Source organism: Mustela nivalis (assembly GCF_964662115.1).
Source record: "Mustela nivalis genome assembly, chromosome: 12".
Lineage (NCBI taxonomy): Eukaryota > Metazoa > Chordata > Mammalia > Carnivora > Mustelidae > Mustela > Mustela nivalis.
Window position 1 is genome coordinate 19,599,757 of NC_139031.1, and position 24,741 is coordinate 19,624,497.

Genomic DNA, 24,741 nt, shown 5'->3' on the forward strand with positions numbered 1-24,741 from the left:
CCCTGCGCCTGCTGCTTCAGGGAAAGGGAGGAGGCCTATGCGAGAGCCCGAGAGCTGGCGGTGGTGGTGTGTGGGCAAGCATGTCCCCCTGCGCGACCCAGAGCTCTGGGCCCTATGGAGGGAGCGAAGGCTTGTGTGCGGTCACTCTGCTGCCAGGGAGATCCCACAGACTGACGGGGGAGCCTCCTATTACAGAAGAGCAGGCGGGGACCCGGCTTCCAGGAAGCAAGGCTCCCGTATTCCCCCCACCAAACAGTGAAGGGGGTTGTTCCATAATGGGTGTCCTGGGGAGAGCTGAGGTGGCCGGTGGCCAGGGAGCTCCCACTGGTCCTTGTTTCTCTGTGTGGGACCCACATCCGTCCGCGTGCCCGCTCGGCTTCTCGGTGTCCTTATCTGCTCAGTGGGCAGGGGGACAAACCGGGAGCCACTAGAAAAGCCTTCATGCTGGAAGGTGAGTTTGGAAAAACGGTGCTAGAACACAGGACAAGCTCCTGGGTGCGGGAGCCTATAAGATTGTTGTTTCTTGCCCGGGAATGGGGTGACTCGCCTGAGGGAGAGCGGCATGTGGCCTCCTAAGCCTCCACCGGAAGCACGGAGATGGAGTTTTCGCACAGGGATGCCTTCTCTTCCTGACCAGAAAAGGGCAGTTGGGTGGTGAAGAACATTCCCTCCCGGGGTGGCCTGGCTGTGAGGAACGGCGGGACCCGCGTTCTCCCGTGTCCTCTCAACCCCAAGCTAGGGCGCTCCCTCTGGAAGCAGATCCGGGGACCGTGCCCTCCGCACCTGCTTGATTTCCTGGAGCAACTCCGAGGCCAGGCCTGGGATCTGCATACCCTGAGCTTGGGAGGGGAAGGGGCTTGGGAGGGGAAGGGGCTGCTTCTAGCTTTAGAAAACTGCTCCCTTCAAAGGTCTAGGGGTGCAAGCCCAGCACAGCAGATAGTGAATGAAGACGGAAAGCACCCCATGGCCGTAGGGGTGAACCATTTGCCGTGGAAGGGGCAGCCTCAGAGCAGCCTCCCTGCTACTCCCTGCCCCCGTCCCCGACCCTGCCCCGAGGGTGGGGCTAAACGGGGCTGCCCACTCTAGAGCTCCAGCTGCTCTGGCCAGGGAGAGGCCCCCTGCCTCCCAGCGAGGCAGCATGTCCCGTGACCCACTGGCCACCACAGCTGCCCACAATTCAGGTCCCAAGAGACCACAGGGCACCTGTCTCAGCAGAGGGAGGACCCAGGGACTATCCTGGAGGGACGAGCCTCCAGCCACAGGGACAGATAAGTGGGGAGCCTACTGGGGAGGGAGCGCTATGCAGAACTCCTTATAAAGGCCTCTCGTGGTGGGTCCTCTTCGAAGGAATGTCCATCCTTGTTCTATTAGATCCAAGTCTTAGAGCTGCCCGGAAAGCTCCCGCCTTCTTTCTACCAAAGCCAGATTGCGTAACAAGGAAACAGGGCCTCCTCTGAGACCCAAATGCTTTTTCCACATGATTCAACTCCGCCTCGTGGCCCCCAAGGGGAGAGAGAGGCCAGGCAAGTTTTTCCCATCATGTAGGTGATAGTGCTTTAAAAGCCTAAAAGCAATTTACAAATGTAAGGTGTGATTATTATAAAAAATTAAGCTATGCTGAAGGGACAGAACACGAAGCCCACCGGCCCAGAAAGGACTCGGCCGCATGCCTGGGCCAGAGGCAAGATAGCCAGGCATCCTCCTCTCATTCCCCACTCCCCTAGCTGGGGGCACTGGCCACACGCCTTCCCCCTCCTGATGCTGGCCCCTGGTAAGGTGAGGACACTTGTCCCACAACAGCTCAGAAGGGAGCAAAGATATTTTAAGCCACCTCAGTAACGGTCCTAAGTAAATCCAGCCCCAAACACCTCCTTCTGCCTTTCATCATCACCGTGGCCCCGGCCCGGCCTGGCCCCTCATTCCAGACACTTCTACCCATTGTGCCTCGGACTGCAGTCCTCTCCCCTCCCTAGCTCACCTCCGTCCACCCTTCCACCAGACTTTCACGGGCATTAAGCAACCACGATGGGGAAGGTGTTAGGGTTCTCTAGAGACACAACCAGTAGAACGTGCACGAGATTTAAGGAATTGCTCACGTGATTCCAGAGTTGTAGTCCGTTTGGGCTGCTGTAGCGCGATGCCGTGGACTGCACAGAAATTTTCCTCACCGTTCCAGTCTGGGAAGTCTAAGATCAAGGTGCCGGCAGGTTCGGTGTCCGGTGAAGACTGTTTCCTGGTTCACAGGTGGTGCCTTCTTCCTGAGTCCTCACCTGGCAGAAGGAACAAGGGAGCTTTCTGGGGTCCCTCCGATAGCCGCTAATTCCATTCAGGAGGGCTCCCCACTCATGTCCTTTGATCTCACAAAGACCCCACCTCCAAATCCCATCACGTTGGGGGTTAGGGTTTCAACATAAGAATTCTGGTGGGACACATTCCATCTCTGGCAAGGGGGCCGGCCAAGTTCAAAACCTCCAAGGTAGGCTGGCAGGCTGGAGACCCAGGAAGGAGCCCGTGTTGCAGGTCAAGTCCGAAGACTTCTGCAGGCTGAATTCCCTCTGGCTCAGGGGAGGTCAGTCTTCTCTCCTCTTCAGGCCTTCAACTCACTAGATGAAGCCCACCTACATTATGGAGGGCAATTCACTTTCCGATCAAAGTGTTCATCTCATCTAAAAACAACCCCACAGAAACATCCGGAACAATGTCTGAGCACATAACTGGATGCCTAACTCCAGTCAACCTGACACATCAAATGAACCCGCGCAGGAGCCCAAGTGAGGGACACTAGGTCTGCTCTCCTTCCAGTCTGTTGGAATCTAGGGAAGGGGAGGCACCACCGGGCACGCTTTGGGGGCAGTGCCAGGTCAGGGAGAACCTTGGGAGCTCTCAGAGCACAGTGGCCATGGTTCCCCGCTCTTTTATACACGAGGCTGTCCTCACCCCGTTTATGTCACTTTCTACCTGCCGGTTTTGGGTCTGATCTGAGTAACCCCTGCCGCACTAAACTCTTTAACCGATATATCGTAGAGCCTGCCTCGGCACAAGCTCTGAGCCAGGCACGGGGGTGCCAGTGTGAGCTCGACGAGCTCCTCATCTCTTTGCACAGCCCCAGAAGGCAGGACCCCCCTCCCTCTGAGCCAGGGCACTCAGCAAAGTGGGCATCACTGATGCTGGTCTGCTCCACTGCACAGGAGAATCGGCCACTCAGAGAGGCACAGCGCATGGGCCCCGGTCACACAGCAGGAAGGCAGAGAGAACACCCATGTCCTCCCTGTACAGTCTCCCCATGGGCCATGACCTTCCGAGAGTCCTCTGGTTTAAGGCAAATGCTCTCTTTGTAGCCCCAGAACTCCACTACCCCCCCATCTTGCCGTTCAGGGTTCAAGTCATGCTGAATGGATATATATATATATATATATATATATATATATATATATATATATATATTTTCCCCCCCGCAAACAAGTAATTTCTGCATGCAGTAAAAAGATACATTATCTTCCAAGGGAAATATAAAGAGTTCACAGCCGCTGTCTCCCCAGTTTGCATTTTCTGCTGCACCTGATGGGAAGGACAGATAAAGATAATGGGATTTTTTTTTTTTTTTCTTTCTTCTTTCACCTCCCTCACTCCCCGGAAGGTGGACGTGTAACAAATTGGATTGTGAATGTGTCTGTCCTTTGTGCTCGGACTCTGGAGCAGGGCACAGGGCTGCCAGGCAGGAGCTGGGAGAGAGAGATCAGAGCTAGCCACTCCCTCTTGGTGCTGTGCGCCGGGTTCCCAGGGTCACCTTTCCCCTCCGCGGAGCCCAGCACCTGCCTTCTTCACTCTTCTTTGACACTGCACAGCAGAGCCCAGCTGGAGGGACCCCAGAGCCTCTGTGTCCCATACTCAAGAATATCCATTAAGCTTTAGCTCATCTCCTTAATCGAGGAGCAGAACCCAGTCGTCTTTTGCCTGCAGCACCCACAGACTTTCCCTCCAAAGCAGTAACTAGCCAGAGCCGCACGCTTTCTGGTTTCTGGAGGCTTTGAACCTCGAGCGCAGGCGGCACAGTCCCACCTGGGAATATCTTCCTGGAGCATCACATTTCATAGTTCGGTTATTTCCTGTTTTACAACTTGCTCTCACAATAACTAAAATACTATTTTTTTTTTTTTAACAAAACATATTTGGACAGTACCCCCTTCCATCCCCAGGTCAATCTTCCAATCTTGCTGGCAGTGACACTCTGACCCTGTCACGCCTCCTCCCCATTCTGCTCTGATGCATGCTCCCCACGCTGCCGAGTAATTGGCTGTTGAGGGTCCCGGGGCTTCCTGCTGGGGTTCTCCTTGGGGCTTACCTGTCGACAGGTGTCCAGCAGCCCTCAAGTCTCCTCCTCCAGCCCTCTGCTCAGGATCCTGTCTTGGGGGAGTTGAGCAGGCACTGGGCGGGGTTGACATTTGCCCCCGTGACAGCCTGCCTGTGGCTCCCCGGTTGGGGCAAGGCGGCCTGGGGCAAGGCGGCCTGGGGCAAAGTACAGGCATCTGGACGGTCTCTTGTGGATCAGGAGGGCTGGCTCCGCCAGGACCGCTCAGGCTCGTGAGCCTGTCCCTCCTCCCTTGCCTGTCCAGGTCAGTGCTTCCCAAAGCTTCTGTGACAGCTCTGAGGACAAGGGCTGTTAGAGAGAATGGAAGGAGGGAGCGGTGGTTGCAAATTTTGAGTCCCCACCTTAAGGTAAAATGAAGTGCACACGTGAATATGTGTGCGCATACATCTGTGAGTGTGTGGATGTGCGTGTGCATGTGTGCATACGTGTGCCCGTGCTCTCGCCACAGCCCCACGCCACAAGGGCCCGAGCTCTTGCAGGCTTGTATCCCAGGGAGAGCTGCTTCTCAGCATAGTACCAGCGGGGTCGTAGGGGACCTTCCAGGAGCCAGGCCAGGGATGTGCTTGGGACCCGGGCCTCCTCCTAGGGCTATCCTGCAGATGAAGGCCCCCCCTCCTCTATGCTCTGGCTGGCTTCTAGCTCGTCCCTCAGCCACCTTCTTGAAACTTGTGGGACATGCTGTGGTGTTCCCGTCTCTTCTTCCCAGAGAATTTCCAAGCAGTGTGTAGCCTACCTCCCGAACACCCCCTATGTCTACACCCCAGCCCCCAGTGCCTTGGCCAAAGGCAGCCATCCCAACCCCCATGTCCCTCAAGAACTCCCTCCTTCTCAGCCACCCCGTCTCCCTGGCCCGCAGCTCACTGCCAGATGCCTTAGCCTGGCTTGCCAGATCTTTCTTAACCAACTTCTGACTTGCACGTCCTCTCCAGCCTCTCCTTTCTGCTGCCTCCCACTCTGATGCACACTCACGGATCCACGTACATGGTGCCTCTGGACCCCCGAAGCATCACACCTGCCCACCTCGTCCCTCCACCCTCAGCCCCACGGCCATCCCTGCACCACTCCCCACGGACATTGCTCATTCTCCCCCGCACGCAGCCCTGATCCTGGGCCCGTGATTCTGCATGCTCCCTCCCAGCCCTCCAGCGAGGGATCCCTTCAAGAGCTAGGTGTAGGTACCATGGGCTGCTGGCCCAGGGCTTGGCACACGGTGGGTGCTGGGCAGACAGTGCTGGAATGAGTGAGTGCGTCACGAGGCTCTGGGATTTTCCACACAGGGACCACCCAGATGTCCTGGCCCAGCACGTACCTTGTCTCGGGATTCTCTGGGGCCATCCCTGAGCTCAGTGTCCCCCATCATTTGGTGCCTGGAGGTAGTTTCCAATCTCTCTCTGTGGCCCCAAGGGCAGGCAAAGCTGTCTGGAGGCTGGGCTTTCACCTAGAGGACACTGGCTGTCACATCACCCCTCAGCTGCTCTAGTGGGGTCACCTCACACATATATAGCAAGGTGTCGACACAGAAGAGGGATATTTTTAGTGCTGTTTTTATAGGCAAGACAGAAGGAGCCTGTCTGGTGAAGGGGTTGCTGAACGTGGGATTGGGAAGCTGGGTTCTATTGATTTTCATTACTGTCATTAAAAGTAAGCGTATGTTGAATATGCAGCAGCACACAGAGTGCAAAATGAGATATGCCCTTGCTCAGGGGCCTCCTGGGCTGACCGAACAGCCGTACACACTGCCAAGGGGACCAGGCCACTGTCCTTCAGATCTGAAGGTGGCAGGTCTGCCTGACCTTGATCCAGTCCAACCTGCTCTCGGGTTCCTCCTGTCCAGCAGGGTCGAGATTTCCAGAAGCCAGAGATGCCCTGTGAAGGATGGATGGCTCCCAAGACAGGGAGAAGTCAGACACTTTGGGCCTTGACCTTGTCCCTTCTGGGTCCTGGCATGGCTCAGCAGAACCCCCAGGCTCATGCCCCTGGCAAGCCAAGGTCATGAAGCAGAGCCAGAGCATTCCAGAAAGCTGAGCCCATGTCCACTATTTTGATTTTCCTGAGACATGCCATGATGAGTCTGTGGAGAACAGAGCCCATAGCTGGTCTGGTTGAGGGGTTTCAGGAAAGGAAGGAAAGTGTAACTCAGAAGCAGAAGTGTATTCAGGCCAGCAGGTCACACTGAGGACCTGGCAGAGAAGAGTGAGTTTCGGGGGTGAGTCACCGTGTTAGCCCATTCCAATTATCCAGGGCCAGGAACCCCGTGCCTTCCTGCTACATTGTGCATGCTCCCCCCGGGGTCCGCTCAGCAAACACCCCATGGCCTTGCTTTCTCCCTGCAGGGCCCAAGGCTGGGGCTGCCAACTGCTGCTGGCCCTTCTCATATTTCAGGAAGAAGAGCAAACCCAATGTTTCTGTATGAGGCAATGAGAGTACCAGGCTCCAGAATCCTAAAAGCAGGGGGCTAAGAATTCTCCTCCTTGACCCCAGCTCACTATCTCCATCTTGGTACCTGGGGGAATATTCCTGACTTGTGGGGATTGCAGCTCAGGGCTCCAGGCCTGCCAGCTCACACCCTCCCCCACATCCTGACCCTTGGCTGACCCAGGTGCCATGCTGCTGGGCCCTGAGCCATGTCCATGTTCGGGGAACACCTAGAGCACTGGGGAGGGGGAGTTCTCTTCCTCTGTGTCACTGTCTCCAGGTGACCTCATCCAGTGTCCTGCCCAGAGAAGGAGCCCAGTGAGTGCCCCGGGGAACAGAACTCAGCTGGCTATCAGAAGGAGCAGTGGCCTGGGGGTGGGGACCTCTGCATCTGCCTTCTCAACCTGTTTCTTTTATTTCCTGGTCATGAAATTGGAAGGATGAGTGATGATAATTTAAGACAACTTTCCTTCTGGCACTGGCTGTGCCTGGTCATGTGTCTGAGGAGTTCAGATCATTGGCCCAGGTTACTAATAGATTAAGTTCACTGCTCACCTCTGCCTGCTACTCTCTGACTGCACACTGTGAGAACCAACATACAAGCAGAAAATTCTCTTATACTGCTTGGAAAATAGGCCACCATCACTCACTCACTCACTCTTCTCCTTCCTTCCTTCACTTATTCATTATTCCTTTAATACTCTTCAAGTACTTGCTGTGTCCCTGGTGCCGGACCAACACTGCAGCAGGCGTCTAGCAACATTGAATTTTTGTACTCCCAAGGACAAGCCATCATTCCTTGACTGCCCTGGGGGAAGCATGGTCATATTCTGCCCTATTTTTTTTCAGTTGGGGACAGAGAAACAGACTGATTTTTACTTGCTTACATAATTAGTGGACATGACTCAGAACTAAGGCTGCTGAGTACAGCCACTCAGCCACACAGACTGCGCACTGCACAATTTCAGGGGAGTTGTACAACAGGGAAGTCTGACACCAGGCTCCAAAATCAGTCACCAGCTGTCACTTCTCAGTCCAGCAGGCTATGTGGCTTGCTCTGATCCCACTGAGAGGTGCTACAACTCCCACAGCAAGAGGTGCTGGTGTGGCTGGTAAACCAGAAAGCTGGTCTGCAACGAGTCCTGACAAAAAGTCTACAGCCACTTCAGTGGAGGAGACTTTCTTTTCCCTTGGGCCCAGCCAGTGGGCGTAACATCCAGAGCTCTTGCCCTGCTTTTCCTCCAGCCCCCACGTGGGGAGTGGTGCCCCCACGCTTTCTCTGTACTACCCCCACCACACAGTCTCTGACTTACTGGCTCTGATGCTATTCACCCAACAAGCGGGAGGGACCCAAGAGGCTTCGCCTTTTAGGGTCAGCTATGGGACCGGGCACAACATGCCGCTGCCGTATTCCTTGGCCCCAGGATGGCCTTTACCCGGAGTCGGCTTGTACCAGAGACCAGCTGCCGACCAGCGGCCAGACAGGCCACGTCTTTTGTCCCACCGCTCACAAACACCTACATCCCTACATACCTACAGAAAGTGAAAACAAAAGCAAAAAGCACAATAAACCCAACACTGCCGCCTTGGTGCCGCAGTGAAGCCTCGTGCCTTTAATGTCCTACCCGACCTGCCCCGAGGCCCTAATCAGTGCGATCGATCGATTCCAGCCAGGCCGTCCTGCAGGGCTGAATGACTGGCAGCCCCCATGGGCTGAGAGAGGCCCCTTCGCTGCAGGGAACACGCACGGTATCTGTGTGTTTTTGTTCTTGGGACGGACCGACATCACAGGAAGCTTTAAACCAGACAGAGGCAAGCCGGGGACCTGGAGCCGGGACTGGGGGGCTGGGAGCCACTCTGCTGCTCCTCAGGGCAGGCAGCTCCCTTCCTGGGCCCGGTTCCCATCAGCAGCACTGGCACTACCGAGGGACGAGGCAGGGAGGCATCGGGGCCCTCCGTGCTACCGAGGTGGCCCATCTCGGGCCCACCGCTCAGCCTTATGGGGGCGGGGGGACTAGCATGGGTGGGGGCAGATTCAGAATCGAGTCATTACAGACCATAGGAACAGACACGATGGGGTGAGGCAAGGATGTGGGCTGACTCGGGCCAGCACCCCACTGCGCTCTGTGAATCCCGGGGCTCCTGCACGGTTCAGAAGTACTGGAGTCTGCGCGGATTGCCTGGAAGCCGGATTCGGGGCTTGCTGGCTGCGATGCCTGTGAATACATTTGAATTTAAAAGGCTGTTTTTCTTCGCTGGTGTGTGTATGTGAGCATATGTGCGTGTGTGGGTGTGCACGTGCCTCTGCACTGGAGGGCTGGCGTGTGCCTGGCATGCACCTGGGGCCCCATGTGTGTACGTGTGAAGACTGGAGAGTGCAGGTCTTCATCTCCGTGTGGTACCCAGTACCCGGGACCACGGGCGGGGGGGCAGGGGTGACGGCAGTGGGGTTGATGAGAAACAGTCTGCTGCTTCCTTTGTGGGATCCAGCAGACAGCCTTTGCCCTGTGGGCATCTGGGTCTTTGAGCAGACCATCTGGCTAGAACTGTATACCTACAGCATCAAATAATTGGGCATTGGCTAGATAGCAAGATGCCGCCGTCCACCTCAACTCTGTGGGGCTTGAGCTGATCCTGGGCGTGAGAACAGGTTTTGCGGACCTCTCCACACATGGTCACCCAGCCTCCCTGCCAAGGGTGACCAACCTGCCAGCTTTCAGGTGCAGGGTGTGCCCCCAGAACTAGACCAGAGTGCACAGAGCCTCAACCTGCAGGCTTGATCTCATTTGCTCCAAGACCTTGCAACCAAGCCAGCGAGCCTGTGGTGCTGATCATGCCGCCTTATGTTTGCGTAGCGCTTTCTTAAGTGCTTTGACCTGCCCTCTCCCCTCAGCCAGTACTTACTAAGCATCTACCCATGATGTGGCCACTCACGGGGACAGATGGTGTTGTCCCGCTTGGGTCCCATAGTCTGCTGGGATGAGGACCAGAGCTGGGACTCAGGGCCCCTCTGCACTGAGAGCCTGTCCCCGCTCCTCAGGGAGCATCTGCTAGCACCTGTCTGTCCTTGGATGCACGCTCCAGATGGCAGAGGGCAGCTACCTGCACGGAGGCCCTCAGGACCCCTGCAAGAGGGGCCCCAGGGCCTCCCTGAAATGCAACTGTTCTCCCTGCAGAGTGGCGACAAGGAAGCGGGGCGAGGATGATCCTGCAGGATGAAGACATCACCACCAAAATTGAGAATGACTGGAAGAGACTAAACACCCTGGCCCACTACCAGGTGGGGGGACCATGCTGGAGGGGAGGGGCTTGCTAGCCCACTAAGTCTCGGGCCTTCAATAACAGGCTCCCCCAGAGGCTGGACACCAAGCTGCCCGTCCACCTCTCGGCCAGCACTTCTGATCCCTTAGTGACCCAGGGAAACTTGATGTCCCCCAGCCAGGAAACCCTGACCTCTCTGGAGACAGGATCTCAACATGCGTGCTTCCAGCCCGATGTGGGCAAGTCCCCGAGAAAAGGCCCTTTCTTGGATGTTCCCTGGGGCTTGAGGCCGGGCACCCTACCAGGGAAGCATCGGGAAGGAGGGTGCTGGTGAGCTCTTGCCAGAGCTGCTCCAAGAGGGACCTGTGGTATAGGTCACTCCTCAGTGTTCAGGTCTGTCGTGGCATCAAAGCCAAGCCAACAGCCTCCAAAGTCCCCGGGTCCTCCGTGAGCACTGACTGCCCTGAAGCCCAAGTGAATTCTGATTGTCCTTATTTCCTGAGGTGGCAGAGTCTCTGTGCCCAGGCTCTTAGAAGCCTTCTTCCTGCAGGTGCCAGATGGTTCTGTGGTGGCTTTAGTGTCCAAACAGGTGACAGCCTACAATGCAGTGAACAACTCCACCGTCTCCAGGACCTCGGCGAGTAAATACGGTGAGTTCTCTGAATCATCCTGGGGCAGAGAGGATGCCCGAGCCTGCCGTGGCGATGGTCACAACAGCAGCACGGCTGAAAGGCTTCGGAGACCTGGATGGGAGGCGGGCAAGCTCACCATCACTGGGGGGAGCCTGAGCGGGGAGGAATCTCCCCATTCTAGAACTCTGATGCAGGAACGGGACCTTCATCCTTGAAAACAGGAAGAAAATCTAACCTTCACGAGCACCTTACAGTCTACACGGTGCTTTCACTTTTATGATATTCATTATTGCACGTCATGTTCATAACAATCAGTGAATTAAATAATTATTATTTCCCCTTATTATGCAGATCAGCAAATTATAACTCAGACACCCAGAAGCTAAGCAACATGTAAAGGTCACACTGTTAGGAGGCAGTTGAGGGAAGGTGCAGACCCAGGTCTGTGGCTCTGCAGCGGGTGGGGGAGAGGGTGCTGGAGGCGGGTTGGGAGCCCCCAGTGCAGCCCCATTCTGCCTCCACCTGTGCGCTCTGGGCCCAGCTGCCTGACCACTGTAAGGCCTGCTCTGCCCAGCACGACAGGGAATGAAAAAGTTACTGACTTCATGGGATCAGGGTGAAAAATAAGTAGAAGACCCAGCAGCGCCTACACACAGTAGGACCTTCCACTTTCCTGCTCCACCCCTGCCCCACCACACCCACGTGTCGTCGGTAAGCCCTTGGGAAGGAGTGGCCCCGGTCAGACACAGGATGCTGGGAGGCAGGTGACAGGCGATTACTCAGCTGATCAACAGTCACGAGGGGAACAGGCTGCCCGCTCTTAAAGTTCCTCCTTAACTGGCCACATGGAACACATCCTGAGACGTCTCCTCAGAGCTCTCACAAGGAACAGTGTAACAACAGACAGGCTTCTTTTCTTAGAAATTGAGTAATTAAGGGCTGGGGAAATGCAAGTACAGGAGCATGAGGAATCCCTGTGGGTGAGGTATCCCTGGAGGGCTTCCTGGAGGTGGCAGGGAAAGCATCCCAGTTCTAGGGAATGGTTGCTTGTGAGGCACCAGGCCCTTGCAGGAAGGACCACACAGCCCTGGCCACGGCTGCAAGGGGGGCTGGGGGGGACGCGTCCTGTGGGTGACAGGACATCCTCACACGCGCGGGGTCACTGCATTGGCAGAAAACATGATGCGGCACACGGGCAGCCCCGACAGCCTCCGCTCGCGCACACCCATGATCACCCCCGACTTGGAGAGCGGAGTGAAGATGTGGCATCTGGTGAAAAACCACGAGCACGGGGACCAGAAGGAGGGTGACCGGGGGAGCAAGATGGTGTCCGAGATCTATCTGACGCGTCTCCTGGCCACAAAGGTAGGGGACTTCACACACATGGGGAAGGGGGGAGGAACCTCATCACTGCACAGAAGGGTCAGAGCTGGCAGGTAGGTAGCAAACGCTAGCTCGGACCCCTCTGTTACCCACTCCGCCCCAGGACTCTGCCAGCACAGAACCTCAGAACCCTCCTCAACCATGCTGATGACTAGACTTAAGGAGGCCTTCTTCTGCCAACAATATGGTTTGCTATAGTGCCCTCCAGTGCCCCAGCAGACCCTACCCAGGCATCACTGCTGGGATGCAGGCTAAAGCTTCATGTCCATCTTCTCTGTGCCCGTTCTCAGATATAGAGACACTAGTCACATTTGTCCATGCCCCATGAGAGAATGACTCCTTCTCATGGGTGTCATATACCACCCCTAGGGAGGAACATGAGGCTTCATTGGTGACTTTCCAGGCTGTATTTCCAGTCTCGCTGGAAACGGTGTGCCTATGGTTAGCCTTTCAGTCGTGCAGCTGGCCTCCGCCCTGCTCTGGGCAAAGCCAAGAGAGTGTGTGTCACTAGCCAGTGAGGAATGCGTCAACCAGACCGGCAGACCGCGTTTGTTTGCCGTGACCCAGTGAGTTGTTCACGTGAAAGGGGCTACAGTACCACCACTGAAGGGCATTAACCCCACCTGCATTTAACCCATCCACATTGACGGATGAAGGTCTCCTTAGGTCCAATCACCAGCTTTCTGTCTGTTTTGCATGTGCAGGGGAGAGTGCAAGCTGTCAGAGACAGAGGAAGCCGGTGGGGGTATAATGCTGCGCGAGCTCACCGTATTTCCCCCCAGGCGGGCCAGGCTGCACGCCGTCCTCCCTTCCCCTCCCGCCCGTCCACTGGGCAGATCTCACAACCCAGCCCCACAGCTCTCTGGGCAGAGCTGTGTCTGAACCCCTTCCCCTCCACGCGCAGGGCACCCTGCAGAAGTTCGTGGACGACCTCTTCGAGACCATCTTCAGCACGGCACACCGGGGCTCCGCCCTGCCCCTGGCCATCAAGTACATGTTCGACTTCCTGGACGAGCAAGCCGACAAGCATGGCATTCATGACCCCCATGTCCGCCACACCTGGAAGAGCAACTGGTGAGTGTGGCCGTGGCCCCCCTGCCCCCCCTCAGAGCAGGCTCCAAGCCTCCCCACCCTCTCCTGTCTCAGCCCTCACCTCTGCTCTCACCTCTCCCGACGCTGAACGCACTGACCCTATCGGGCCCGGCCCCCGGCCTCAGTGGGTGACGGACAGGCAGGGAGCTGGTTGCACAGGGAGGCCAGTGCAATGGGAGAAGATCCGTGAGGGCAACCGACCCTAAAAGGCAGCACCTAACAGTGACTGTCATGCAGTCATCTAGGTGAACAAAAGGTACTTCTGTTCGATTCGAGAAGCCAAACTCCCCGTAGGGAAGAGACCTTCCTGTCTGTGCTCTGGCCATCTCTGAGACCGCGAGACAGCTGGGTTCTCTGAGTTCTGACACTCTAGGGGTCTCCACTGTGGTCCGTGTCTCTGTAACCCATACGCCCCTCTCCCTTCGCACTGCATGCTCTGGGCTTCCTTCTGCCGCTACAAGGTTAGACATGAGTATTCAGCACTCGGCGTGGAACCTTGAACAAAGCCGTGGCTCAGTAAATCTTGATGACGAGGCCAGGCCAAGGTGGTCTCTACTTGAGGGCTCTACCTCGGGCAAGGCTGGCTTATATCTAGTCCCATCCGTTCCAGAATCGCCTCCCTGCAGCTTTTTAAACAGCCCCGTCCCAGGTCGTCGTTCCCCAGAACATTCTTCCAAGACAGCCCAACCAGCAGCTCCGGACTGCTGGGAGGGGCCCGGCACCGGGGGCACAACCAGGCATGCCGACAGCCAGCCCGTGGCCCCAGACCAGACAGATGACAGGAGAAGTCAGAAGTGGCTCTACAGCCTTGTTTCATGTCATCTGCTCTGGCTTCTCATCTCTCTCACCTGAAGATTAGTGCTGTCTCTGCCGAAATTGGAAAAGCCGGCAGGCAGGAACAGAAGTTTGGACCGCGCACTAAGGAGTTGGGTTTACTCCCACATTAATTTCGGGTGAGAGAGGATCTTCCACTGTAGAGTTCTTGCAACCTTTTCGAAACAGACTCTGAGAATCTGGATTCCTCATTCAGTGCGGGAGCGCGCAGCGGAGCCTCTTCCCTGTGGAAGGGCCTGCCAGGCCTGGTGTGTCTCCGTGCCTGCCTCTGGCTCAGACCGCATTGAATTCTGCCCATCCTTCGACCCTGACTCTTCTGAGCTGTTCCGAGGGCCGTGTCGCTGGCCTTCCCAATCTGCTTCCCTCTGGCAGGGAGCCTGCCGTACTGACCCCCTCATCTGAATGTCAGCAGCCTTCAGGACACATGACGTGCTCCGCCCCGCCTGGCTCTTGGTCCTCCTGGCTGGGGAGAGGCAGTATTTCCCAAACACCCCTATCCACCCTCCTAGGGCAGTGCAAGCAGACCTCCCTGAGAGGGTGTGTAAGCCATTTGGTTTCAGCCCATACCTCCTGCTGGGGTAAGGCCTCCTCCAAGGCTGCCATAATGCTTTGGCGTGGGGCTGGCCTTCCCTTCACACCGGCTCTCCCCAGTACCCTGCTGTCCTCACCAGGACCTCCAGGCCAGGACCAGAGCCAGCAGCAGGCTCCGGTTCTTGCTCCAAAGGACGTACGCCCCCGACCCTGCTCGCTTCCCTGGGCGAGAAGCAGTTCCTCCGGGAACTGGGACATCCGCATGCGGACTTAGAGTTCCTTGTCCCCAGGTGAAAAACAATGACTTCTTTTTTCCCAGCCGAAGTTGTAACTCACCTTTTCCCCCTCTGCCCCCCTTCCTCGACAATCCCCCTACCTTTTCTCTTTGAAATAAACCTCCTGCTCATTTAGCCTGAGTGGCTGCAATCAACCAGAGATTAGTGCCACCACTAATGTTAATAATATGCTAATATTTCATTAGGCAGGAGCCTCGGTGTGGTGCCCTGGCTTCCCTGTTTGATTTGCCTGTCAGCACCGCCGGCTGAAGCAAGGAGAGTGTTGGGAGAAACAACAGCGTGTTGGACAGAGACAGCCCCGTGTCCCTCTTCTGAGTGGGACCTCCAGAAACAGGAAGGCGTGGGGAGGTGTCACAGCCCTTGATCCAGAGCTCTGACCCTAGCTGTCGTGGTCTCCCCAGGCACCTACCAGGACCTTGTCCTTCACTGTGTGTCGCCATTTTCTGTGCTATCTCTTTATTTCCTATTCCCTATTTCCCAGGCTGAGACGAGCGCCACTTAACGCGGTTAGAGCTCAGCACGGCCTGCCGGAGCCCCGCACCACACACTTTGTGGGAAGGGAATATTTGTTGATTGATGCGCAGTCTTGAATAGGCGGTCTTTGTGTCTCTTAGCATTTGTCATGGCCGCTGGAAGAGATGATAGATAGAAACATCGTGCTCGCCATATTGAAGAAAGTACTTCAAAGAGTTTAAGTTCTAAGAGCCAAACCAAACACACGGGAGCACTGTAACTACTCCCAGCAGTGAGGACAGCAGCCAAAACACTAAAACTCGGGGCAAAAGGCAGGTGGTGAGCAGGTAGGGGCAGAGGGAGGGAAAGAGGCAAGCCTTCGCTCGGTGCCACCGTGCTTCCTAACCTGCATCTTGGGGGGCTGCATGGAAGCCCCGGAACAGGAGAGGCAGCAGGTGGGCGGCCTGTCCCGATGCCCTGGGACCCGTTCTGGCAACACGGACAGTGACTTGCCGTTACCAGGTCACACTGCGTGGTTTTTCCCCTCTTTGTCTTGCTTCAGCTGATTCCTCTCCAGGCTTCCTCCAGCTCAGGAACACCTGTGCTTCTCTAAAATTTAGACTATCGAGTGTCTTTCTCTCTGCAAAGACTTTCTGGATGCTTCTCTCTAAATAGACTGGATGACACGTCCCTATGTCCCACATCAGACCCTGTGTGTCCCTGGGTTCTAGCACTGACAGTTCTCAGAGCACTTGATGACATGTCTGATGCCCTCGAACCCACCAGAGTGCAGGCGTCTTGGGGGCAGAGGTATGTGTCTTAGTCACACTATATCTCCAGGTGCCAGCCTAGCTCTGGGCATGCAGTAGGTGCTACGTACAAGAAAGAGGGCGGGGGGAGGAGGGACACGAGGGAACGGCTGAAGGGCTGTGAATGTGGGTTTCTGTGAATGCCAGCTCCGAGAGGAGGAATCAGTTAGCTACACTTAAAGACCCCAGCCCAGGGCCTGTACCATGTGGGATCGAGCTGATACTCTCAGGAAGGGAGAACCAATGTGCCTTCTTCCAAGTCATACAGTGGACAGCGGAGAATAAGACATGAAGCCTATATTCCAGGTTATTCTTTACAGTCTGCCACCTGGAGAGGCCTTGTATCCAGCATAGGGGGCGGACAGTAGACTAGAGTCAGAAACTCCATCCTGGCCACCTCTGAGCCCCCAGCCCTGGGCTACCAGGGAAGCCTACAGGGCCACAGGGCAGGCCAGGCATCAAGCCCTCTCCGGGGCCGTCAGCATTCTAGCTGTGGGCAGATTATTCAGCCTTGCTGATCCTCGGCTTCCTGTCAGGTAAGTCAGAAGCACAGGCTTTGCTTAAGAACGGTGGGTTTCCAGCCTTTTCTCTTTTTCCGGAGAACTCTCCGGGCTACACCACAGCCCCCCGCCCTAGGTTCTCTGACCGTCTGCCTCTTCCCTCTGCACAGCCTGCCCCTGCGGTTTTGGGTCAACATGATCAAGAACCCACAGTTCGTGTTCGACATCCATAAGAACAGCATCACGGACGCCTGCCTCTCCGTGGTGGCCCAGACCTTCATGGACTCCTGCTCTACGTCCGAGCACCGGCTGGGCAAGGACTCCCCCTCCAACAAGCTGCTCTATGCCAAGGACATCCCCAGCTACAAGAACTGGGTAGAGAGGTGAGTGCTGGGCCTGGGAGCCATGGTAGGGCCCCTTGCTGCAGCAAAACTACTGCCCTTGATGCAGGGTTCCGTCCCCTCCAGAAAGGGCTGGTGCTTACAGACGGGTCACTCACAATGCCTGATCCTGTGGTTGCGATGCCCACACCCCCACGGGCCCAGTGGTACTGTCCGCTGAACAAGACCCCAGGGATCCTGGCCAGAGGTTGCCACTGGGCTCTGCTTCCCTGCATGGAGGGCCCCAGATCTTGCATGGCTGAAATGCCTTCGGGCCCAGGAAGGAAATACAGCTCCTGCTCTAATCCCCACCTGAACAAAACAAAACCAACCAACTTTCGAGAGACTAAATGGCATCTGGCACAGGAATTCTGGAGTCTTCTACCCATCTGCCCCTGTCCATCCGGCAAATCTCCCTATGTCCGGCAGGGATGTCATTGTCACTCTGACACTTCTCACCGCCCCAGACCTTGACTCCACCAAGATGAGCTCTTGATGTGCTTTCTCAGCCTTGTAGCCCTGATCTGATCGTTGTCTCATGCAATGTCCTGTGACTTGAGGGCCCGTCTTGGGGAGCTGGGGAGCCCATCTTCATACACAGTGAACTCCTGTTAAAGAACATCAATGGTTTGTCTGGGCCAATCGGTACCACATACCAAGCACCTGAGCTAGGCAACCAGCCAAAGCTTTATTTATTCATGCCAGTAACTCTGGGATATAAGAGGACAGGATTATAACCTCATTTTCTGCCCATGAGAGTGAAGAAATACACGTTCAGAATAACTAAGTAATCGGCCCAAGATGACTTCATTGGCCAAAATGAGAGTTGACTCCCACACTCAGCTGACTCCCACATCATTTTTCTGCTATTTATGATACTTCTTGGGTAACCTATACGGTGCCCCTGTGTGAATTAGGGAAAGTCCTCTTTCCTGCTGGAGGATGTAACCCCAGGACAGGGTGCATGGTTTGTTGAGTGATGGTCTGCTTGTCAGCCCAAGCACCTTTGTGCAGTGAACAACCTGTACAACTCCACATGGTAGTCCTGATTTTAAAATCCCATTCTCTTTTTACCATGTGGCTTAAAAATAAAAAATCTGGAGCAAAGCTCAGATTTGGTGCCTTTCTTAAGAGTAAAGGATACCAGAAATTATTCTGGACTTAGTTACTGGAGACAAAATGAACAGTATCATTTCACTCATGGCAAAGAGACTATCTCCATCTTCATACTTGAAAACTGCCTTCTCTTATAAGGAGGGAATAACTGAAAGGGCGTGGAGTCCCGGCCACCTCAGTAACCTAGCTCTGCTAAAAGGGACTGTGTTTTGTTCTTCCTCCCTACCTTGTTCTTTGAGCCCCTCTCCACCCCTCCCTGCTGATGCATGTGGTGGGCATCCCTGCCGGCCAACAGAGAGGGAGCTCTCTTGTCCTTGTTTCAGATTATGTGTGAGCCTCAAGGAGAGGCTCTCACCTCCCTCATGTAGATAGATGGTGGCTCATTCTTCTGACAGTAGAGCTGCGGGAAACAAGCCGTGGTTCCCGGCTCTTCAGCAAAGAGAGAGAGGAAGAAGGCAGCATCTGGGCTGGCGGACCTGGGCACTGGTGTACAGCACCGCTCTGGGACCTCAGGCAGGGAGCAAGGAATCAGGGATGTGGGGGGCTGAGGGCGGTGCCAAGACATCTGCAGAGAGGGCTCTCCCCCAGAACACAGTTCGCGAGTCAGGGGTGAGAAGGACGCATGCGCAGGGCTAATGGCCTTCCTGCTGCTCGGTGCTAAATGAAATCCATGCCATGCAGCTGCTACAGGTCAGGAAAAACCCTTGTCCATGGGGTTATTTTTAGGAGTGGCTCGATGGTTTCCATTTCTTATCCCGCTAGTTTCTTAGCAACCAGTGGCACTCTCAGAACAGTCATCTTTCACTAGCTTGAGATCCCACCCAAACCCTGCTCCTCTCATTCCGGGATGAGGTACAGAGACAGAGGGATTAGGAGACAGTGTGAATAGATCTGGAGATCAAGTCTAGAATGCTTCCCCGTTTGATGATGGATGGACTGATTTCACGGTCACTGCCCGAGGAGCCTGGCATCTGAACTCGTCTTCTTGCTGGAAGGTGAAGCCTAGACGCACAGAACTCACTCATGGCCCACAGGGAGCCCAGTCCCTGCCTTCCCCAGCCTAGCCAGGGCACTGGCAGCCTGCAGTCCAGAAGAATGATGGTAGAACCCAACGCCTTGGGGCCAGGGCTCCCCCACTTGTGATGTCACTGCCTGAGCCTGCAGAAAGCCCACCTAGGACTCAGGCTGAGTGACCCGCTGCGATAGACGGCATCCGACACACAGTTGAGGAGGGCCTTCTCTCCCATCCCAGCTAAGAAGCAGGGTTTACCCCGGCTGGTCTTCTCTACAGAGCAGGTAGGAAGCATGTGGATTCCGGAGGCTTCACTGACTCTGTTGGTTGAACAGCCTAGATCATTCTATCACACCTATGCCGGCTTGTAGCTCCTACAACTTCTTCATCTGCCTATCCTCCCCCAATTCCATCATTCCATCCCATTCTTCCTCCCCCCCCCCCATCCCTGTCTCCAAACACCTTGCAGTGCTAATGGTCCGTGGCCCCACTGGAGACCCCAGTCTCTGCTGTGTCCATCAGAGTGCTCAGGGTTTTGCTTATGGTCACCTCTAGAGAAGGGGAGAAGGATCTCTTGGTTCAATCAACCACTACACTCATCTTAGCAGAACTCACCGGTGTTGTCGCCATGAACAGTGTGTCCTGAGCAGTCGTAGCTTCTGTTTCTTTAGAAAGATCAGTAAAATGATGTTAGGTGGTGATTTCCTCTTGTTTTAAGTTGGAAGAGCGTTAAGGTCACTCCTCTCGCAGCATTAGCCGCTCTCACCTGCGCTCAAGTGCAGGTGCACCCGGGTAGGAATGAGTGGAGTGGCACCTCTGCTGGCCCGCTTGGAACTGGACAGGGGTGTGCCACACGTTTGGATATCATCTATCATGTATCACAGCATGAGAAAGGTTGAATATTTAAAAATGCCCCCTAAGGAAGCCATCCATTCAAAATATAAAACTGTGACAGCTCGCCCTGGGAGCAATAGTGGAGGTGAAGTATAGACAGACATTTCATTAACTTATTCATCAATCCGTGGGTCAAACATTTACGGTCTCCATTAGGAGTGTATGGGACCCTCAGGATACATTACACTTGATCCTTCCCTTGTGGCTCTCGTGGTCAAGGAAGACACGTGGGTCTCCACGGTGGTCTCCCCGGGACAGGTGCTCCACAACCCCGTGAGCTGCAGTCGGGAGGCTCCAGGAGTGAGAGCCTGGTTCCACTGGGCCCGGAGAGGTCACGGAATGGTTCTCAGAGGAAGAGACTTTGGTGTAGGGCCTTGTAAGCCAAGCGTCTGTACATCAGAACATCAGGCTCTAAGCATTTTTCATGTCTACCCTTCATGCTTGAGGCCTTTGAAGGGATGACAAAACCCTCTTCTTCTAAGAGTTCAGGGCATTGGAGACCACTTCTGCGATCACTAGAGCCATCGTAATGGCAGAGATGAGACACCCTCCATCACACACTGGGCCCATCCCCCAGAAGCCCACAAACCTAGACTGTTACAGTCTGGTTGACAGCAGAAAATTCAGCATTCTGGGGCCTTGACTTTATAGCAGCTCCCCAGGGACCCCAGGGGTACTGGCATCCCATCCGGTAGGAGCAAAGTCAGCAAGGAATGCTAGGGAGGGCCAGTGGCAGGACCCAGCCTCTTCAGCAGGCGTGGCCTTGGCCCGCCAGCTAGAGACGGGTCTTGGAGGACCTTCAGAGCACCAGTCCCTTCTGAAGGGGCTCACCTGCAGATAGAAATCTCATGGAAGGAAGTTCAAGTACAGAAGCCTGTGTTGACCTTTCCCTTCCTCACTGCACAGCCCACTGATAAAAACACTTGTGTGAAGTTCATTAATGGGGCATAATTGCATTCTTCACAATCAATAAGCCTTCTCCATGGCGGAGCCCAGCGCAAAGGCCAGCCCAGCGGGAATCGAGAAGGAAGCAATTGCCCATCAGCCAGGGGATCCAGAGTGAGGTCATTATCAGGCTCAAGGGGTGCTGGCAAGGCCGGGGGCGGGGGGCACAGCCCTGAAGGGGAGTGAGGAGAGGTCAAAGCAGGTTCAGCATGCCCCCCTGGGGGGCCAGGCCCAGCTAGCCCCAGGCAGGGCCGGGGTCAAGAACCAGGCAGAGTGTCAGCCAGACCCCAAGTCCCACCTCATCCAGGAAATAGAGCTACCCTTGGCGACTTGGCTCAGTTGTTCCAAACTTGCCAAAGGTGAGGACGTGTAGTTGATCTGTTCATGGCCTAGTGTGTGGCCACAGACGTGCCCAGGTCCAGTGGAGTGACCTCGGCACAGAGGCCACAGTGGAGAGCCTGGTCTGCTGATGCGAACACGACCTTGATGTTGGAATAAGGTAGAGCACGTCCAGATGGGCCGCCACCTGTTTCTTCCCCTGGAAAGGTTGGAAGCCCTGCCTTCGCCCCACTCCACTCCCACCCCCTCCCTCTCTTTCTCACCCACGAACACACTTTCTAGATATTCTCTTTGGAGAAATGGCCTGGGCGTCTACCACACACGGAGACAAGCCATGTTGAACAGACAGGGGACTGGGCACCTGCTAGTTCCATAGAGACAGCGCTCCCTAACCGGGGCGCTGGTCACCGCAGGGACCATAAAGGCTGCAGTCGGAGCCTGGTCACTACATGCAAAGAGCCTGACAGGCCATCCGCATACCCGTGAGGGGTTTCACGAGCAGGTGATGGAAATGGCAGGTGTCTTTGCATCTGATGACAGTCCTGTCCTGTCGGTGGGGACCTGGGTTTTCATCCCGGTCAGTCTCTCTGACCACCCACAGGTAACAGAGTGTCACTGTCAGGAGAGAGCTACGGACCCAGGCGTTGTAGCGCCGGGCCTGGGCGCTGGCGGTGGGGAAACCAGGGAGGTTACCAGGTCATGGTTTCCACCAATGAAGGAATGTGCCGAGACAACGGCACACATCTCTTTGGGGGGGGTGAGGTCGGGAGCCACCCATGCAAGCCCGGGTCTCCACTATAAAATGGAACACCGGCATTTACTGCGTTCCAGAAAGCGTGCCAATGAGTCGAGTCTCTCGCTGGAACATTTATCCCTGGAATGTCATTTAATACCCAGGACCCTGAGGAAGCTGAGGGGTGTGGAGGGGTGGGCCGTGGGCCGGGAAGAGAGTGGGCTCTTGTCCGAAGGAGCGATGGAGCCACGATGCCACAGGACAGGAAACGGAGGGCTCTGAACATGAGGCCAGGGGGACGGACGGCCCCACCCCGGAGGAAGGATGTGAAGAATGAAGTCCGGGTGAGGCCGGGGGCAGGACGGCTTCATCGGAGCCCCCCGGCTCCTCTGAGAAAGGCCATTTCATTAAGTTCCTGTCGCTGGGCCCAGACCTCCCGCCAAAATGCAATCAGCTCAACAAAGCAGTTGGCGAGTGTGTCTGTGTGGGGCTGGGTTTCTGAGGTCGAGGAGGGCCCCTCCAACCGGCCCCTTCCTCTGCCAGAGCGCGGGGATTTCATCTCCTTCCCTCTGCCTCCCTCGGAAGGTTTCTGGAACGACAGGTCCGCAGTCACAGCGAGGCTGCGGCTCTGGGCAGGGCGGCCATCACCGGCCTCAGCGGCCCAGAAACGCTCTGGCAGCAAATTGAGCTGTCATTCCACTGCAGGCCCTTGAGCGTGATGGCTGGAGTAACACACGAGTGACCCCTGTGTCGGCCTGTCACCCGACTCCTGGGCAGGGATCGGGGGAGGCAGGGGGACAGCACAGGACTTCTGCATTCACGGTGGGTGCCCCGAGGGACCCAGGCTGGGAGTGACACAAGGCCAAGGGGCCAGGGGTGAGTCTCTGAGGATGCCCCTTCCCTCGCCTGATCAAGCCCTGGGTCCAGGCAACTCCAGAGGCCTGTCATAGGCACCTGCGCGTACACAGGGCCTTGCCTAAAACTCTGCGCCCCGGATGCCTCACTTGCCTCAGCCTAGCCCCCGTCCCCGGCGACCGTCCCAGGTTCTGTTCCCTCCTCTGTTCCAGGTTCTCAGGCTTGCTTTCCCCAGCTTGAAGCCCTAGGCATTCAGCGCAGGCTGAGCTGGAGTGACCAGGACTCCTGGGGTGCCCCCAATGCCCTGATGTCCCCCTGTTTTTGTGGTTTCATGGGCATCTTTGGGGCACCGGCGCCCTTCCATTCCTCATTAGGAAACTGCGCAGCTCCCCTCTGGCGGAGGAGTTGGGGTTTGCTGAGTAAAATGTCAAATTGCACAAATTAAAAATGTAAATGCTGGCATCTAATTAACCAGTTGACAGCGGTGCACAGCTGCAAGTGACAGTGACTGATTGCCTTCTGCCAGCCTCTCCCCAAGCAGCCCCAGCCCCGCCGTCCTCCCGGGTGTCCCCAAGGGAGGGGAGGGCATCAAGGCAGAGCAACTGCATGGAAGAGCCTTCGGGCCCTGTGGAGGGCAGCATTTGGCGTCTGCGGGAGGAGGGGTCAGAAGGACAGAGATGTACTGGACGCTCTTCGGTAGCTGAGAACAAGGCCGACGCAGGGGACAGCTCCTCCATAGTCCTGCTCCCAGCCCCATTCATCCTCTGGCCATATCGGCGTCACGTCCCTTCCCTCTGTGCCCCCTGTACCCAGAGCTGCCGAGGGCTCTCCTGGGCCAGCCCCAGAAGCGCAGGTGGGAGAGAGCTCCCCGTGGTCCCCTGGGGACCATGCCGCGCCACCCACTGGCCCCAAACATCGCGCTGGGAGCTCCCATCTCTCCTGTACTCTCTCTGCATGGCTCCAGCTCCTTTCTTCCCCTCTCCCTCCCCTGGCAGGTACTACTCGGACATCGGGAAGATGCCGGCCATCAGCGACCAGGACATGAACGCGTACCTGGCGGAGCAGTCCCGGATGCACATGAATGAATTCAATGCCATGAGCGCGCTCTCGGAGATCTTCTCCTACGTGGGCAAGTACAGCGAGGAGGTGAGCCTGCTCGGTCCCTGTCGGGAAGGACGGGCTACAGAAGGACATCTCCCCGCCTGTAGCAGCCTCTGTGCACAAGAGCCCGGGGCAGGAACCCCAGACGACCCCCCACCGCTGCTGCCGAAACTCCCTGCCACCTCGGACTTGGGGGCTGTGCTCTGTAGAACGAGGACTGTAGAAGGGTCCCAGTCTGTTAATTCCGCCTTAATCCCTAGTCTCAGATATTTAGAAAAAGTATGTTTCTTTCTTTTTCAAATTCTTATTTCTTCCCTGCTTGTCCCTCTCTTTTATTTTTCCCTTTTCTCTCTCTGATCTAATTCTCTTTAAATAAGCAGTTTCCCCCTCCCATGGCAGGCCAGACAGCATGGTGGCGGGGAGAAGAGGGAACGGGGCGGGGAGCATCGCAACAGATACAGAACAGAGCGGAATGGGAGCTCTTTACCTGCCATGTTCCCAGGTGGAAAGCCTCCCCTGGGGTCATGGCCACAGCCGACAATGCCTTCTTCCTGGCCAGTAGGGAGGTGCTTATGGGAGGTCTCTTTGTCACGCAGATTAAGCCCAAGTGGGTTCAGAACCGAGGCTCCCCATATCTGAGCAGCAGCATAACCTCTTCTCCTTGAGTGCAAGGTAGTAACAGGAGTGGAAGCCAGTGCCTCCAGTTCTCTGCCTCCTCCTGACTCATCACTGAGAGTCTAGGAGCCCCCAGCTAAGGAAGGAGCCCCAGCAGGCCAGCAGCAGCGTCATGC

General features: G+C 56.1%; 1 protein-coding gene and 1 long non-coding RNA gene across 7 annotated transcripts in view; one reads left to right on the forward strand and one right to left on the reverse strand.

Moving 5' to 3' along the window:
• Window positions 1-24,741, forward strand: part of PLXNA4 (plexin A4) — a 419,828-nt gene that overhangs the window by 390,196 nt on the left and 4,891 nt on the right. The window contains exons 26-31 of the mRNA XM_082693997.1: window positions 9,961-10,064; window positions 10,596-10,695; window positions 11,852-12,042; window positions 12,965-13,134; window positions 16,746-16,958; window positions 23,845-23,995. Coding sequence (XP_082550123.1) covers window positions 9,961-10,064; window positions 10,596-10,695; window positions 11,852-12,042; window positions 12,965-13,134; window positions 16,746-16,958; window positions 23,845-23,995 — 929 coding nt within the window. The remainder of the gene's footprint in view (window positions 1-9,960; window positions 10,065-10,595; window positions 10,696-11,851; window positions 12,043-12,964; window positions 13,135-16,745; window positions 16,959-23,844; window positions 23,996-24,741) is intronic.
• Window positions 1-24,741, reverse strand: part of LOC309845708 — a 207,297-nt gene that overhangs the window by 8,562 nt on the left and 173,994 nt on the right. For 2 of the 6 annotated variants that reach the window (XR_014301444.1, XR_014301445.1), the window contains one exon: window positions 2,097-2,270. The exons of 1 other annotated variant lie outside the window; for it this stretch is intronic. This is a non-coding gene — a long non-coding RNA (uncharacterized lncRNA). Of the gene's footprint in view, window positions 1-547; window positions 630-2,096; window positions 2,271-2,469; window positions 3,352-4,498; window positions 4,658-24,741 lie in introns of those variants that run through there. 3 more of the 6 variants (XR_014301446.1, XR_014301448.1, XR_014301449.1) reach the window with 3 other exon arrangements.